At 44.4% G+C, this 15161-nt stretch overlaps 2 protein-coding genes across 7 annotated transcripts in view; one reads left to right on the forward strand and one right to left on the reverse strand.

The window, feature by feature from the left end:
- Positions 1-85: 85 nt before the first annotated feature.
- mpi (mannose phosphate isomerase) lies at positions 86-12489 on the reverse strand. Of its 5 annotated transcripts, XM_061821454.1 has the most exons (9): positions 12360-12489; positions 10396-10523; positions 9109-9309; positions 8316-8457; positions 8047-8226; positions 6790-6963; positions 6479-6687; positions 5296-5516; positions 86-1339 (listed from the first exon to the last, which is right to left on the reverse strand). In XM_061821454.1, the coding sequence occupies exons 1-8, from the start codon at positions 12373-12375 to the stop codon at positions 5298-5300; spliced, it is 1269 nt and encodes a 422-aa protein (XP_061677438.1). In that variant the 5' UTR covers positions 12376-12489; the 3' UTR covers positions 86-1339; positions 5296-5297. The 5 variants fall into 5 exon arrangements, with proteins under 5 accessions (XP_061677438.1, XP_061677439.1, XP_061677436.1 ...); XM_061821455.1 differs by lacking the exon at positions 5296-5516; XM_061821452.1 differs by lacking the exon at positions 86-1339 and having other exon boundaries at positions 1452-5516.
- The window catches only part of scamp2 (secretory carrier membrane protein 2), a 22426-nt gene continuing 15394 nt past the window's right edge, over positions 8130-15161 (forward strand). The window contains exon 1 of one of the 2 annotated variants that reach the window (XM_061821459.1): positions 8130-8247. In XM_061821459.1, coding sequence (XP_061677443.1) covers positions 8230-8247 — 18 coding nt within the window. In that variant the 5' untranslated portion in view covers positions 8130-8229. Of the gene's footprint in view, positions 8248-14184; positions 14399-15161 lie in introns of those variants that run through there. The other variant, XM_061821458.1, reaches the window with a different exon arrangement.

Genomic DNA, 15161 nt, shown 5'->3' on the forward strand with positions numbered 1-15161 from the left:
GAACATCCGGGCAGTGGGAGATTCTGGCACGTACAATATAGCGTAATTTCCGGCCTACAAGCCGTGACTTTTTTCCACACGCTTTCAACCCTGCGGTTTATACGGTGATGTGGCTAATTTCTGCATTTTTTTTTCTAACGGCCACAAGGGGGCACGCGAGCAGAAAAGGGTAAGAATGAGACCGGTGGAATGTATGTGCCGAGGAAGTTACTTTTACCGGCCCTCTTAGCGGTGCGCTAGTGTTAGCGTTGTACTAGCGTGTTACTGCTGTGTTACTGGCGTGTCTCAGTGGTATTTACCAGTAAGTTTTTTTATTTCAACCAGCCCTGTTAGCTTTATCTCGGCGCTAGGGTTAGCACTCGCTTTACTGCTGCGCTAGCGTTAAACTCTTTCTGCGTACCGTCTTTATTTATAAATATCTCGTGTTTTAATGTGGGTTTCAATGTGAACTTCAATGTGGAATTCCCGCGCCCCCGAAAAATCCCGGAAATAATGTAATGCACACTGCGCAAGCAGCTGACCCACGAAGGACCCGGTTTGTTATTGTCTATTCGAAGCCCCCCCCCCCCCCGAAAAAAAAAAGAACGGAAATGACATAACACGTGCGGCACAACCAGCGCAATTTTGTTATTCTGTATAACGCAGCCTCTGAACACAGACGAGTGTCCCGTTTTTCTTCTTATCGAGTACTACCGTATTAACCCCGAATCATGGCTCCAAAGAAGGAAAGTTGTTTGTTTAAAGTTTTTCTGCCCTTTTGTTAGTTTAAAAAAAAAAAAGTTTACAAGGCTGGGGGAAATGCGCTCACAGCCTAGTGTACTCTAATACTAAAGCATACATTTTAAGCAAAAAAATAAATATATTTCTTAAATTATTTTATTATGTAAAGTATTTAAACTATACATGTATTTCTACTACGCAGTTTATCAAGAAAGTTTTTTAAAAATGCTTTAAAAGCCTAATTTTCTTGGCCTACAACGCATTATTTCTTTTCCCATTCATTGTAATGGGAAACATGGATTCGGTTTTCTAACAAATCTCTTCTCGAACACCTTTCCGGAACTGATTGTGGTCGAGAACCGAGGCATCACTGTACTTTAATAATCTAATCCTTAAAAACGCCAACAAGCATATTGGGAAGCCAAAGTTATTGCAATTAAGGTTTTAAAGTTTTCTCTTTGCTTGTATGATGCATACTTTTTTCCCCTCTTACTCGTATTTCTATTAAAGAACTACAAGGCGTGAAGTTTTACCCGTTTTCCCTTCCTCAGGCATTCGTGAAAGTTGTCTGGTTCATTGGAGGTTTGAATTTTGAATGGTCCACAGATGTGAAGACTGTCTGTCAGACAGAAAAGTACAAAAAAAAAATAAAGCTGAATTTTTCAGGATTATAAGCAATCCAAAATTAAAATAAAGGCAACTACGTCAATCAAAATACACAGACAGTAAAGTGAGCGCAAAAAGCTTTTAATGAAGTACTTTGACTTTTTTTTTTTTTTTTGCAGTCCCCATGCGTACAGCAATGCTTCGCTCCAAAATGCTCACAAACGTCCCGTAGAATGAAAACTCAAAATCACCTTTGTGTGTGCAAAAGTGCAAATTGGAACAAACGCGTGAAAAGTTGAGGAGAAATGAAGGCAGAGGAAACTGAGTTGAGAGAATAACACGTCAAATATTACACCAAAGATCGATACCAATACAGTATTAATAACACAAATGGAAGTGAGACAATAACTTCCAGCTGGTTGCTACAAAGTGCACTTCTTGGCCAGAGGTAAAGGAAATATTACAGAATTATCAGAATCCCCCCCACCCTCCAAAAAAAAAAAAAAAACAGTTCAGTCCCATCTTGCTTGGATTTTTTTTTTTTTAACAAGGACAAATGTTATATTTAATATATATATAGTATTTATTCAATATTAAAACTTTACGATACTATAAAAGTTGATGCAGCATTTTGCAACTGAACTTCAGTGAGATTTTTCTACAGAAGTAAAACATTTCCTGGATTTCATTAGTTTTGTGTGCGTGTTTATATATGTATATATACACACAGTATACATTAAATACAAAGTAACCTTCAACACTTTTCGTACAGTTGTTAAAATTACAGTTGCAACAGTCAAATATATATTTTTAGAATTGATTAAACAGATTCATCCAATATAGCGGTGGTTTTCTTTATTAGGGGGTGCGCCATAACAGCGGGGAAGGGGGGGGTGTTTTTCAGCCTCATACGGAAGTAAATATGTGCCACCAAGATTTGAATTTGAAATATATAGTGATCACATTTTCAATAGTTTGTATTTCAGTTGTAAATTTTGAACATTAACAATTCAACCGGCTACAATTCGCTGTCTGAAATTCACCGTCTGTGCCACCAGGCAGGGTTACTTCAGGTCAGAACCAAACAGCCAGCCAATCGCAGTAACGCTTTCTTTGTATGTGACGTCACGTGACTAAGAAAGCGTAACTGCGATTGGTTGGGTGTTCGGTTCTGACCTGAAGTAACCCTGCCTGGTGGCACGGACGGTGAATTTCAGACAGCGAATTGTAGCAACTATCGAAAATGGGATCACTTTACATTTCAAATTCAAATCCCGTTGGCACATATTTACTTCCGTAGCCGCGCCCCGGGGCATGAAAAATTTTCAATCCGCCTGCTTTCCAATTTTCGGAGCTACCATCGTTATTGTTTGTTCATCAGAGTTGATTGAAAGTGCATCAGCGGTTGTGTCTTTCCTCGACTATTTACAGAGGCGCAAGAATGCGTTGTAACTCGCCGTGGGAGGCTGTATTAAATTAGTCGATGTGAATTCCTTGTACATTAATATATTTGAAACTTGAGCAACACGGAAGTCAACCAGCTTTGCGTTCCACTGGATAAGATGATATGAAAGAGGAAGTAGTAGTCAATCATCTGCTCCGGTCCTCAATACGAACACTTAAGGGACGACATGCATCAGGCATCTCATCAATTCCGTATTGAATAACGAGCTTCTACAGTACGACCCAACAGGGAACGTACACACGGCACAACTTTCCGTTGACAGCATATCCCAAAAAGTTGAAACTTCACATATTTGCATCTCGCGCCGTTGTCCCAGCAGTTTGCCGTACAATGAATACTTCCACAATTTTCATGCACACGTTATGCCGCATTCAGAACACGTTTCTGCATTTGTCATCGGTATTAAAGTATTTCAGCACCACGCCATTTTTTTTTTTAAAAACATGTTACGCATTATACACTGGTGTAAGTATGTTTCAGCATCGTGCACCGGGGCAAATACTTTTCAGGATTCTTCACCAGCGATTCGACATCGATTCCTATTCCGAACGTCCGGTCAGGTTTAGGGCAGATTGAAATCTTCAGGCATTATGCGTGACATCACAATTATTATTCATGCAACGTAAACGTGTTTTTAAAGGTTAGCTCTGCATTTGTGTAACTGTTTCAGCATCATGCCACGCTAGAAAATGGTGATTGGAATTTTTCACCAGTGTGAAGATCCTAAAGCATCTTAACTGTGTAAATATGTTTTTTGCTGGTTCAATATGCTGAAACGTGTTTTCACATTGTCCACTAGCGTTGACGTCAACACGATTCAGCATCCCGCCTCAGTTCGTATGCCGTAATTCTCCCCTCAAACTAGCAGTTTCCATTTTTTTTTTTTTGAGAACATGATTCAGTGTTTTCGAGTTCTGTCCAAACGGCCGACTCGTTTCGCTTCGGCGTAAACGTGGAGCAAAAATCCAACCGAAAGTTTTCACATCCTTGGAAATGAATCAACCCTGTTTGACGTGAGGTAAAAATCTCGAGGTCCACAAGACGTTTAAGTGTGCTTTTCACCACACTGACGGATGAATCGGGAGAAGATGCTGTATGTATTTCATGAAACAACATCTCCCCATCCAGGTGCTACTTGGTGATTTTCATTAACCCAGACTTTGACAAAGTAGCTTGCGCCATTTTTATCCAGCTATATTTTAACAGCGTCAATCAGGGGGTGTCCAAACCGTTTCCCTCCAGTACAGTTCATTTGAACTTAACTTTTAAACACAATTGTACACAATCCTTTACAACAATTTTTCAAATATTTACGACATAAAAAATTGCAAATAACTTTTATTGGCGGTAGTACTTTTGATGTAAAAAGTCCTCGACCCACTGATACATGTATATGATATCAGCAAAGCTGGGTCAAGTTGTCAAACATTGCACCCAAGTAAGTACTTTTAGAATAATATGACAAGTAAAAGTACTTTTACTTAAGATGCAAAACGACACTACACTGCGTCATAATGTTGTTTATCCGAGAGTGTAAACACTTGTGTGGCTCACCCCCACCCCAAACTGAGTCACTTTGGTTGGCCCATGAAGGGTTTGTTTTCAGTCATGTGACGGCCTGGCACCATCCGATTTGATGGTGTTAAATGACACGAGTCACCATGTTGGATTGTCACAACTGCCCCCGAGATAATGGAGAACTAAAATTAGCGACCGCAGTGGCTCAAAACTATTTTCATCTTAACATACTCAAGCAACAGGAAAAAGTATTGTGCATTCGAGCTACCGAAATTTCCGGCCTACAGAGCGTACCTGGTTATAAGCCTCGGTACACAGAAAGAGTTTAACGTTAGCGCGGGGCTAACCCTAGCGCCGTGCTAAATCTAACAGGGCCGGTTAAAATAAAACCTACCGGTATACATCACCGAGACACGCCTGAAACACAGCAGCGACATGCTAGCGCAGCGCTAACAGGGCCGGTAAAAGTCACTCCCTTGGCACATATATTCCACCGGTATCATTCTTACCTTTTCCACCCGAGTGCACCCTTGCAACCGTTGGGAAAAAAAAAATGCACAAATTAGCCGCATAAAGCGCAGGGTTGAAAGCGTGTGGAAAAAAAGTTGCGGCTTTTAGGCCGGAAATTACGGTATTCTGACAAGTAACATTTATCCAGTATGTTAATTGAGTAAATGCAGCACATGACCACCCGCCTACGATTATAATATTTTAGTAGTAGTCGTAAGAATTATCAGGGGCATCTCGTACAATTTTTACACTGATCCCCACCACCATTTGTGTAGTGTTGCGGCCAGCCGCAAAAAAATGAAAGCCGGCCACAAATGATCCCTGCACTCTCGTTTGGACACCCCCTGTGTAAATGTTAGTTGTCAGGGCGAAGTTATTGCAAGATCGTGGAAGTGGTTGTTTACTACATATTTGCGCCACTTAAAGTAGTTGACGTCAGAGTCTGAAATCCCCGTCAACACGCACGCTCGACTCACAGCTACAACAAGCAGCAGGCCCGGAACATGGTCACGCCCGACGGCGAGGCCACGTGCAGCGGCACGCTCTCGTTGGCCGACACGAACAAAACGCTCCCGCGCCTCAGGCTGACGTCGGACAGCGCGGCGGCCGGGGTGGCGGTGGCGTCGCCTTCGGTGACCAGCAGGATGCTGGCGCTGTCGACGGGCGCCACTGTGTACTGCTTCGCGGAGGCGGGCACCTGGGGAAGTACGGTACCACCTAAAACGTTAGCCCTCCAAGTACCGCCCTAATGACCAACATTAAAATGCGGTAATGCTCTAAGTCACGGCTATCAAACTCATTTTCATCCCGGACCACATTGTAGTTACGATTTTTGTCAGAGGGCCATTATGACTCAAACCATGAAAATCTTTAATCGACCCATCATATTTAACAACTAGTTTTGGAATCACAAAACAAGGGTAATGGGTTTGTCAACTATTGTTGATGTTTGGTAACACAAAATTGCTTGCAATATCCCAATGTCATTTATGATATGACAATTTGAAATTTTGGTTCAGATTTGAACAAAAATCCTGGAAGTTATTACACGCGATTTGCCTTCGCGGGCCATATAAAATCATGTGGCGGGCCGCATCTGGCCCCCGGGCCTTGAGTTTCACACCCGTGCTCTAAGTCTTCATTTAAAAAAATAAGACATTTTTTTTATTGTGAAAAAAATATTTGCAGTAAAATAAATAAACAGCGGCGTCACGGTGGATCAGCAGGAAAGCGTTGGCTTCACAGTTCTGAGGACCGGGGGTTCAAGTCCCTGTTCTGCCTGTGTGGAGTTTGCATGTTCTCCCCGTGCCTGCGTGGCTTTTCTCCGAGTGGGCACTTCGGTTTCCTCCCACATCCCAAAAAAAAAAAAGCGACATTAATTGAACACTCTTAATTGCCCGTAGGTGTGATTGTCGGTTCGGCTGTTTGTCTCGATGTGCCCTGCGATTGGCTGGCAACCAGTTCAGGGTGTACCCGCCTCCTGCCCGTTAACAGCTGGGATTGGCTCCGGCACTCTCCGTGACTCTTGTGAGGATAAGCGGCTAAGAAAATGGATGGATGGAATGTGATTTTCTGTCTTTTTTGGGGGGGAGGTGGCATGTGATCTTTTGTCGTCCATATTTACCCTAAGTACGACCGCTCCTGTGAGGTTTCTCTCACCTGTATCCTCATAACGGTGAAGTCCGGCACAGGGGGGTCATAGACGGTCACGCAAGGATCCGAGCCGTCCTGAACTGGCGAGAAAATCTTGGCGGCGGGGGGGGCCGGACTGTAATCGAGCATCTCGCAAAGCGTGTTGACGTCGATGTATTTCGGGGTCAGGCCGGCTCTCACCGTGTTGTCGGAGCACGCCATACACTCGATGCAATCTTGGTACCGACAAAAATTGACAAAAACACCGTTAAACTTACGGATAACTGAGAAAGTTGAGCAACGATACCTTTCCACATCTCAACTTTCCCACGACTGACCTCCGTACAAGTAAGCGTGCGGTTCGTTAGCGCCGAGGAACATGGCCTGGTTGGGATCCAGGAGCACGTGATTGAGGAAGTAGACGGAGAAGCAGCCGATGTCTCCGGGGTACTGGGAGTGGAGGCGGAGCAGCAGCTCGCCGTTGCTGCTCGCCGTGTCCTCGCCCGTCGCACCTGCACGGGGCACGTCAATTGCTGACAACGCTTATGAGAAATTTGGGATATATAGATGGATACATATTATAATCGGTTTCTAAAATGGTTATTCTACCAGGTTGATGAGACTTTATATTGTGGCCGTCTCATAAAAAGTAAATATTGTCTCCTGATCCCCGTTCATCACGGAAGTTAATTAAAGGTCCACTATCATGAAATGCATGATTTTTAGTACGTTATTCATGGAAAAAAAAAAAAAAAAAAAGGCAGCCGGAATGGACCCATCTGTTTTTTCACCACAAAATATGATTTTGACGTGCATGGCTTTTTGTAACTCCCACCATAAAAATCCTCTCGAGGAGAAGCAGGAAGTGACGTACGGGGGTCAGTAGCGCAATCAAGCGGTCTCGTCTGTTTATACTGGTTTTACCTGCTGGAAGGTAGCTCCTTGTTCTTTTGTGTTTGCCAAAATGCCGGCAAAATTTTGACACGGCTCCGGCCGGTGTGACGGTCTGAGCGCTCCCCCGTGCTGGAAAGTCCCCCTGTGAGTAATGCGCATGCATTACTCACAGGGGAACTCTGGGTACGTCGTAGACGGTTACTAGGAAATCCCCCGCTCTCATAGTTGAGCTAGCTAGCGAGCTAAGATGTGTTATATCCTAACCGTAACCCTAACCTAGCCTTAAAACAAAAGTTGATAAAAAGATACACGCATATATGTACGATCGCCGTGTTCATCTCTCCGAGACGTCCAGAGCGAACACGAATGCTCGGCGACAAGTTGTCGAATGGCCCACGTTGAAGCATGGATGGCCGGATGCGCATGCGCATTAATCACAAGAAGATTTATCAGCACCGGGAGCGCTCAGACCATCACACCCCGGCGGTGGCTCATCGCCGCCGCGGAAGTGGATCGGACTGGGAGGCGGTTTGGGCGTGATCATCTAAATATGACTCCAAATGATAGGGTAATATTGCCCCCGCCACTTTACTCAGTTTTTTTCATTCCAATATCTATCTTAGAATGCTGATAGGGATGACACTTGGGCTTTAATAACGAATTTCCGTTATTTTCAATCGCCGTGATGTCCGGCCGCTCACCTTCTTCGGTGACTCTCTTGACAAGCATGTTGAGTTGATCCACAAACACTTTCTTCTCGCAGTTCATCATCCTCGTGAAGCACTTCTTCAGCGCCCGCTCGGTGCGAACCGCGTCGCCCGCGCTGCGCCGCAGCTCCTCGGCCGCCTCGTCGCCCACCAGGGCGCGGAACTCCGGCACGGCTAATGCGTCGGACGGACGAGGTACGTTTTTGGTTCGACAATGAAATAATGAACTTCAAATAAAGTTAGCCCAAATTCTCCCGACTTACACTTAAGGAATCCGAGGATCTCCTCCAGTGGCCTGAAGCCGCAAAGACCCTGGAACTGCGTGAGCGCGATGGCCATCTCTGGCTTGTGGTTGTTGTCTGGGTAGTGCTCTGGAAACTCGGCGTGAAGACGAGCGGCTAAATCCTAAATGGAACACACGGAATACTCGGTGGGCGCCTTCAAAGCCAGCCAGGATTGTCCTGTCTGGGTTTTGGGTGGCTGTGGGGCACGGGTGTCAAACTCAAGGCCCGGGGGCCAGATGCCGCATGATTTTACGTGGCCCGCGCAGGCAAATCATGGAAATCAACTTCCGTGATTTTTTTTTTTGTTAAAATCTGCACCAAAATTTCCACTTGTCGTATCATAAATGATGACCTTGAGCTATTGCAAGCATTTTTGTGTTACCAATCACTGAAAAACCCATTACCCTTGATTTCTGATTCCAAAACAAGTTCGTCAATATCATGTGTAAATACGATGAGCCAATTAAAGATTTTTATGGTTTCACAATCATAACGGCCCTCTGAGGAAAACCACATGTACAGTGTGGCCCGCGACAAAGATGGGTTTGACACCCTTGCTGTAAGGGGACGGAGTCAACCCTGTAATTTAAGGTAGGCAGTATCAAGAGGTGGGAATATCGAAATGCTCATTCGTGTGGTTATTTTGATGGAACTCTGTGTGAAAGAAGCTCCTGGAACAAATCGATGAGCTCATAACTTCAATAACATTGTCATGGCAAGGAGCCGTCGCTGTCACAGGCGCATAAACAAATATTTGTGCGTGCATACTGACCCTGTTGGGGTGGGCCTGTATGGACAAGGCGGTGTTCACGGAGAGGACTTTGAAGAGGAAGGGCAGCTGCCCCTGGAAGGTGTCCTTGACCTTGGAGCCCAGGCACGCTGGGAAGTGGGCGATCCACTGGCCCAGCGTGGTCTGCGCGATCCTGTTGTCTTTGATCTGGGCGTCACCTTTGGGGTGGGTGCCCATCCACAGCTGGAATCAGCGGAAATGACGGCGGCACGATCACGCTCGGGTTTGCGCGGACTCATGCACTTTAGAAATGTCTTGGGTGGGGTAGAAGACAGAAGCATTTTCCCTTCTATCACATGTATACACAGTCAATAAAGGCTGAAGCTCCACACCATCTCAGTCTGGCCCCTCTCTGGTTTTGTTTCCGCACTTTCCAGTCTGTGCTGACCCTCAGATGTTCCCATTCCCATTCCTAATCCTGTCCATCCTTGACTTTGGCAAAGACAATCTCACCATCTTCTACTTTGCCATCTCCAAATCTGTCTCCCGCCTTTTGCTTAACAGCTACTGTCTCCAAATCCTACAACACTGCCAGTGCCACTACTGTCCTCTAAACCTTTCCTGGTACTCCCTTTTTCACTTCTCTTCCAGACTTGAACAGTTGATCCCACGACTTCAACTGCTACACCTTCTCCGTTTCAACTCCTTGCAGTCCCACCATTCAACTGGCCTCCTTTTGTCGCACATGATCTGTCATGCAGCTGACCTTCATTCCTCATCGCTCCAGTACATGCAGTACTTCCACCCTTCTTAGGTTCTCTTTTACCTTCTCCCTCCTCTCAGTGCAGATCACAACGTCATCTCCAAACATCTTAATCCCTGTAGACTCCTGTCTGACCTCATCTGTCAAACCGCCCATTGCCTTTGCAAACGATAAAGGACTCAGGGTTGATCCTTGATGCATCCCTACTCTCTACCTTGAAGTCTTCTGTCGCTCCAGCGCCACACAGGTCTCAAACGTGCCCTGAACTAATCAAATAATATTTCTCTGGCGCACCAGCTTTCCTCTTACAGGACCACAGCTCCTCTCGACGCACCATGTCTCGTGCTCTGAAACATAACCCAGCATGTCGTCCGTGACATAAAAGTTGCCTTTACTGCTTGAAAATGTCAACGCGATGGCAGGATCAACTCATGACCTTCATGAGAAACCCCACAGGGATGCCTTGGTGCTAAATAACGCGCGTCAGCAAAGATATAGTATTAGACACGGCCATATTGTAGTAGCTTCTTACAGGTGGGAGTGAACAATTTCATAATTCCGTGTACCTCCGCGTAAGGTTTACCGTCCTCGATGACAGCCAGCGGGTCCCCGCCAAGCACCAGTTTGGCTACTTCGCTGTCCAGCCCGACTTTTCCCCACGCGTAGTTCTGCACGGCGCAGGTCAGCGGAAACACTAAAATGGAGCCAAGTGGAAAGGGCAAATTCCAAAAACGGCATACGAAATCGAGACAGGATTTCTTTGTGGCGTTCTAGAGCACCGAGTGTCAATTTCGACTGCTACATTAGCTTTTCAAACTAGTCAAATACTTTTGATCAAACATGTTGAGTGTTTTATCTTTCCGTTTTTACCACTTTACATGAGATTGGTATCTGATTCCAATTTACACTTGTGAAACCGTGTGAAAATTTTGATTGGTCTCCGAGAGTTGCATCGTTTTCCCGGAACAGACTGTTAGCCCCCAGTACTACTGCAATACTATCACAAGTATTTCCCTTCAATAACAAAAGAATTTCAGGGCACAATATCAGTAGCAGATACCAGAAGAATGTGCAATAACCCAAATCAAATGAAAGTTAAATATTCAGCAGACACATCATTAGGTACACGGCTACAAGTGAAAATACTGAAAAACAAACAATGCAGATTTATTAGTAGGCTCACAGATTGTGAGGATGTACCTCAAAGTGACACTTCCTAGCTTTTGTGTTCCTCAAAGTATGTTTAACACAGTACAAATGTCCTTGGATTACGACGGTCCTGATGTAACTGGTTTTGGGGTTACGCACCCACAACAAGCAAGTAACTCGTTTGAGCAGCAGTGCAAGAGTCCAATGTGATGCCGCACAATATAGTACACTCTGTTATTGCCGTCAATCCAGTTTTTCATTTGATTGTACTTTTATCTGTGTAGTTTTTCAAACAAATATTATGTGTAATTGTAACATTGCGGTTACAAACGTAGCACATAGAACTAACAACGTGCAAAATGTTACACAACGGAAAGTATGGTCAGTACCCACTGTATTTCTATCTAGATGTTTTATATATAAGGTGTGGTCGTGTGTTTTGCACAAATCCATACAGCCATTTTTTTTAGCCGCTTATCCTCACAAGGGTCGCGAGGGTGTCGGAGCCTATCCCAGCAGCTGTCAACGTGCAGGAGGCGAGGTACACCCTGAACTGGTCGCCAGCCAATCGCAGGGCACATAGAGACAAGACAATAGTCGCACTCACAAATATTTACTTGAATTACTTGACAAGGAGTCACTGATAGTGTAGTGGTACACACGCCTGCCTTTGGTGCAGGCAGCGTGGGATCGTTATCTGCCCTGCCAGTTCAGGGTGTACGCCCAAAGCCGGCTGGGATAGGCTCCAGCTTTCCCGCAACCCTTGTGAGGATAAGCGGGTTGGATAATGACATGACATTACTTTAGTACAAACTGCATTAGCGTGGTTTTGTTTTGACAACGGCGTGGCATGAGAATATCCTGCCGTGCGCCACAAGAGGTTCCACAGCAGGGATAAACTGGAATTGCAATATTTCAACGTTACTTGTGGCAGGCAATGAGATAATATGCGCATCGTGTATGAATATTCGATGCACATTAAATGACGTTGTTTAACCGCCATACTTATTGTTTGATTTAGATTGTTTTATCGAGTGGCTCCTCGGCTGAAATGAAATGCCAGCGGTGGTGGCGTTTATGCGGCGGGGCTGCGGTGGTCCGGGGAAAAAAAAACAAGAACAACGACCGAGCAGATTCGAGTAGAAATGCACAGCCAAACGCTAAGCTAACAGACCCTACGCGTCCATTGACCTCGTTGTTGTTTTAGAACCAACAAAAAGTATGTATGTGGTTACTTCGTGAGGCTCGAACACGGAGTCGAGCTCGCAAACTAGCTACCCGGTTAGCCCGTCCGCGTTTCGTTCTGCAGCCAAGTGCGGACGCAAATTAGCCGGAGCGATTCGAAAAGCATCGCGTCGTCGGCATGAGATGAGGCGCTCACCTCTGACTTCCTCCATGTCGGCGAGCAAGTTCAACCGGCAGTCGGTCGACGTGTGACGTAACCGCTCGCAACTTCCGGTGTAAAAAAAAAAAAGCTTCCGATTGTTGAACAGTCCGAGTCAGAATCTGCATCAGAATCAGCTTCATCGGCCAAGTGTGTAACAACACCCAAGGAATTTGTCTCCCCATCAGAATCATCCGCAGAATTGTTATTACAGTATTCGGAGGCGCAGGTGGGTAGAGTAACCCCCCCTCCCCCAATGGACTTGAATCATCCTAATGTTACTTTTAAAATATTAAGACAAAGTTGTATAAAAGTTGTCCTCCAAATATGAGCAAAAAGTACTTAGGTGCTAAGGATGTGTGAGTAACTTCGGATTTTTAATCAGAGTATCGACGTCAAATGCAAACAAAATATAGAGCAGGAGTGTGCAAAATGTGAGTTGATTTCCTTCTATGTCCACCATTCAATAAATATAAATACACAATCTTAAATATGCGGCATGGTGGATCAGCTGGTAAAGCGTCGGCCTCGCAGTTCTGAGGACACGGTTCGATCCTGGTCCCCCATGTTTAGAGTTTGCATGTTCTCCCCGTGCTCGCGTGGGTTTTCTCCAGGCACTCCGGTTTCCTCCCACATCCCCAAAACATGCAACATTAATTGGACACTAAATTGCCCATAGGTGTGATCGTGAGTGCGACTGCTGTCTGTCTCGATGTGCCCTGCGATTGGCTGGCGACCAGTTCAGGGTGTACCCCGCCTCCGGCCCGTTGGCAGCTGGGATAGGCTCCAGCACTCCCCGTGACCCTCGTGAGGATAAGCGGCAAAAGAAAATGGATGGCTCTTAAATATTAATTTTTCTGAAGCTAATCGGTTTTAGGAAGCTGTCTGTATATTTTTTCGAAACCACCATTGTTTTTGACTCGTTGCGTTTCGCTCAGCCCATCCTTTTCTATTTGTATGTTATGCATGCTTTCCATTTATTTCAAGTTCCTCATCTGAATGTCATTTTCATACTATGTCGCGAATTTTCATCCGTTTTGTTTTTTTCCCCCAACAACCCAGTCCACCGGGACGTGTTGACTTTAGAACCTGTTTGCATCGTGGCAAGTATGATAAATTTGCTCTCTTTTTTTTGGTAATGTTTCATCATAACCTGCACATAGAAAACTCATAATAAAGTCCAGTGATTCCCAAACAGTGTGCCGGGGTACATTAGTGTGCCGTGGGAAGTTATCTAATTTTATGTAATTGCTAAAAAGAAAAACGAAACAAAACATTTATTCCAAGAAATAATGTATCTTTATCCATCTATTTATGCCAGTGAGGCACAATGATAGGAAAAAAATCCTCTTCTATTAGATGGCAGGAGGTACATACATTAATTAATCGATCAATTTTTTGTTGAAATTTACTTATGTTGGTGTGCCGTGGGATTTTTTACTTGTAAAATATGTGCCTTGGCTCTATAAAGGTTGCAAATGACCACAGTCAAAGTCATGATCTATCTATCTATCTATCTATCTATCTATCTATCTATCTATCTATCTATCTATCTATCTATCTATCTATCTATCTATCTCTATCTATCTATCTATCTATCTATCTATCTATCTATCTATCTATCTATCTATCTATCTATCTATCTATCTATCTATCTATCTATCTATCTATCTATCTATCTATCTATCTATCTATCTATCTATCTATCGATGACGTTTTTAAAAATTATCTGTTCCTAACGACATGTGTAATACACAATGCAGAGATAATTTAGTTTTTATTATAATACAGTCTGATGAGTGCTGCTCGTCCGGTATGCGCGTGGCGTTGTGACGTCACCGCCCAGTTGTATGTTTGCGCACGCGCACTGCACTCGGGCTGAGGAAGCGAGTTCAAGAGGAAACTTCGGCGGCGGCGGTGAGGAGCTCGTTGTTTATTCCCCCGCGCACAGAGGATTTAACCACCGAGTTCCCCAGAAAATGTCGGCGTTTGACGACAACCCTTTCGCCGAAGCAGATGGCGTCAACCCCTTCAATGTGAGTGCTTTAGTTTGTGCTCGAGGGGAGCGAAAGACACCAGCCAGCAAGTCAGGAAACTTGTCGGGTGGTTGTCGATGGGCGGGCCTTAGCCAGTTATCTCTGTACCCATTGAGTGAGCGTTCAGGATTGACGGGCCGGTCAACCAATCACCGCGCTTTCAAAGGACGACAGGGTGGCACCTCGCTTGGCTCAGTTGTCGGAAGTTAACGTGGAGCCAACAAGGAATGTGTCTAAACTTTTTTTTTTTTTTTTTTAAACGTTTTGCAAGAATTACACAGCCGAGTTAAGAAACTTTTCTTGCCAATTGTCAAGAGTTTAAAAGACATATTGTTGTCGATGCGAGATTAGGTGCTGGTGGTTAGTTCATGAGTGCTCATTTTATGTTGACCGCAGAGTTATGTCCTCGACAATATGAGCGAATTAAGCCATAAACCGAATTTATTTTCCACGTAGTCACACAACAACGGTGACATTACTCAGACAATTTTACAGTGTAGGTGTGTGCAGAATTTAGGTTTACGTCGTCACATGTATGTCAGGTGTTTGAGGTACATGATTATTACATTTTGCCAAACCTTGAATGAGCAAAAGACAATTATTTACATTTGTTAATATTTACATTAGTTAAAAATCCTACGGCACACGTCCAAATAAAAATCTTGTTGTCATCTATAATGTAAGAAAAATTAATTCACTATACTTCACTGGCATAGATAAATTAACAAAGATATATTATTATTTTTTTCAGGACGAATTAAAG

Source organism: Syngnathoides biaculeatus, chromosome 6 (assembly GCF_019802595.1).
Source record: "Syngnathoides biaculeatus isolate LvHL_M chromosome 6, ASM1980259v1, whole genome shotgun sequence".
Classification (NCBI taxonomy): Eukaryota; Metazoa; Chordata; class Actinopteri; order Syngnathiformes; family Syngnathidae; genus Syngnathoides; species Syngnathoides biaculeatus.

Coding starts and splice junctions, on each gene's coding strand:
- mpi (XM_061821454.1), bottom strand. Junction 8,458..9,108: donor TACAGGCCCACCCCAACAGG/GTCAGTATGCAC, acceptor TGTTCCATTTAG/GATTTAGCCGCTCGTCTTCA. Junction 8,227..8,315: donor GATCCTCGGATTCCTTAAGT/GTAAGTCGGGAG, acceptor CCGACGCATTAG/CCGTGCCGGAGTTCCGCGCC.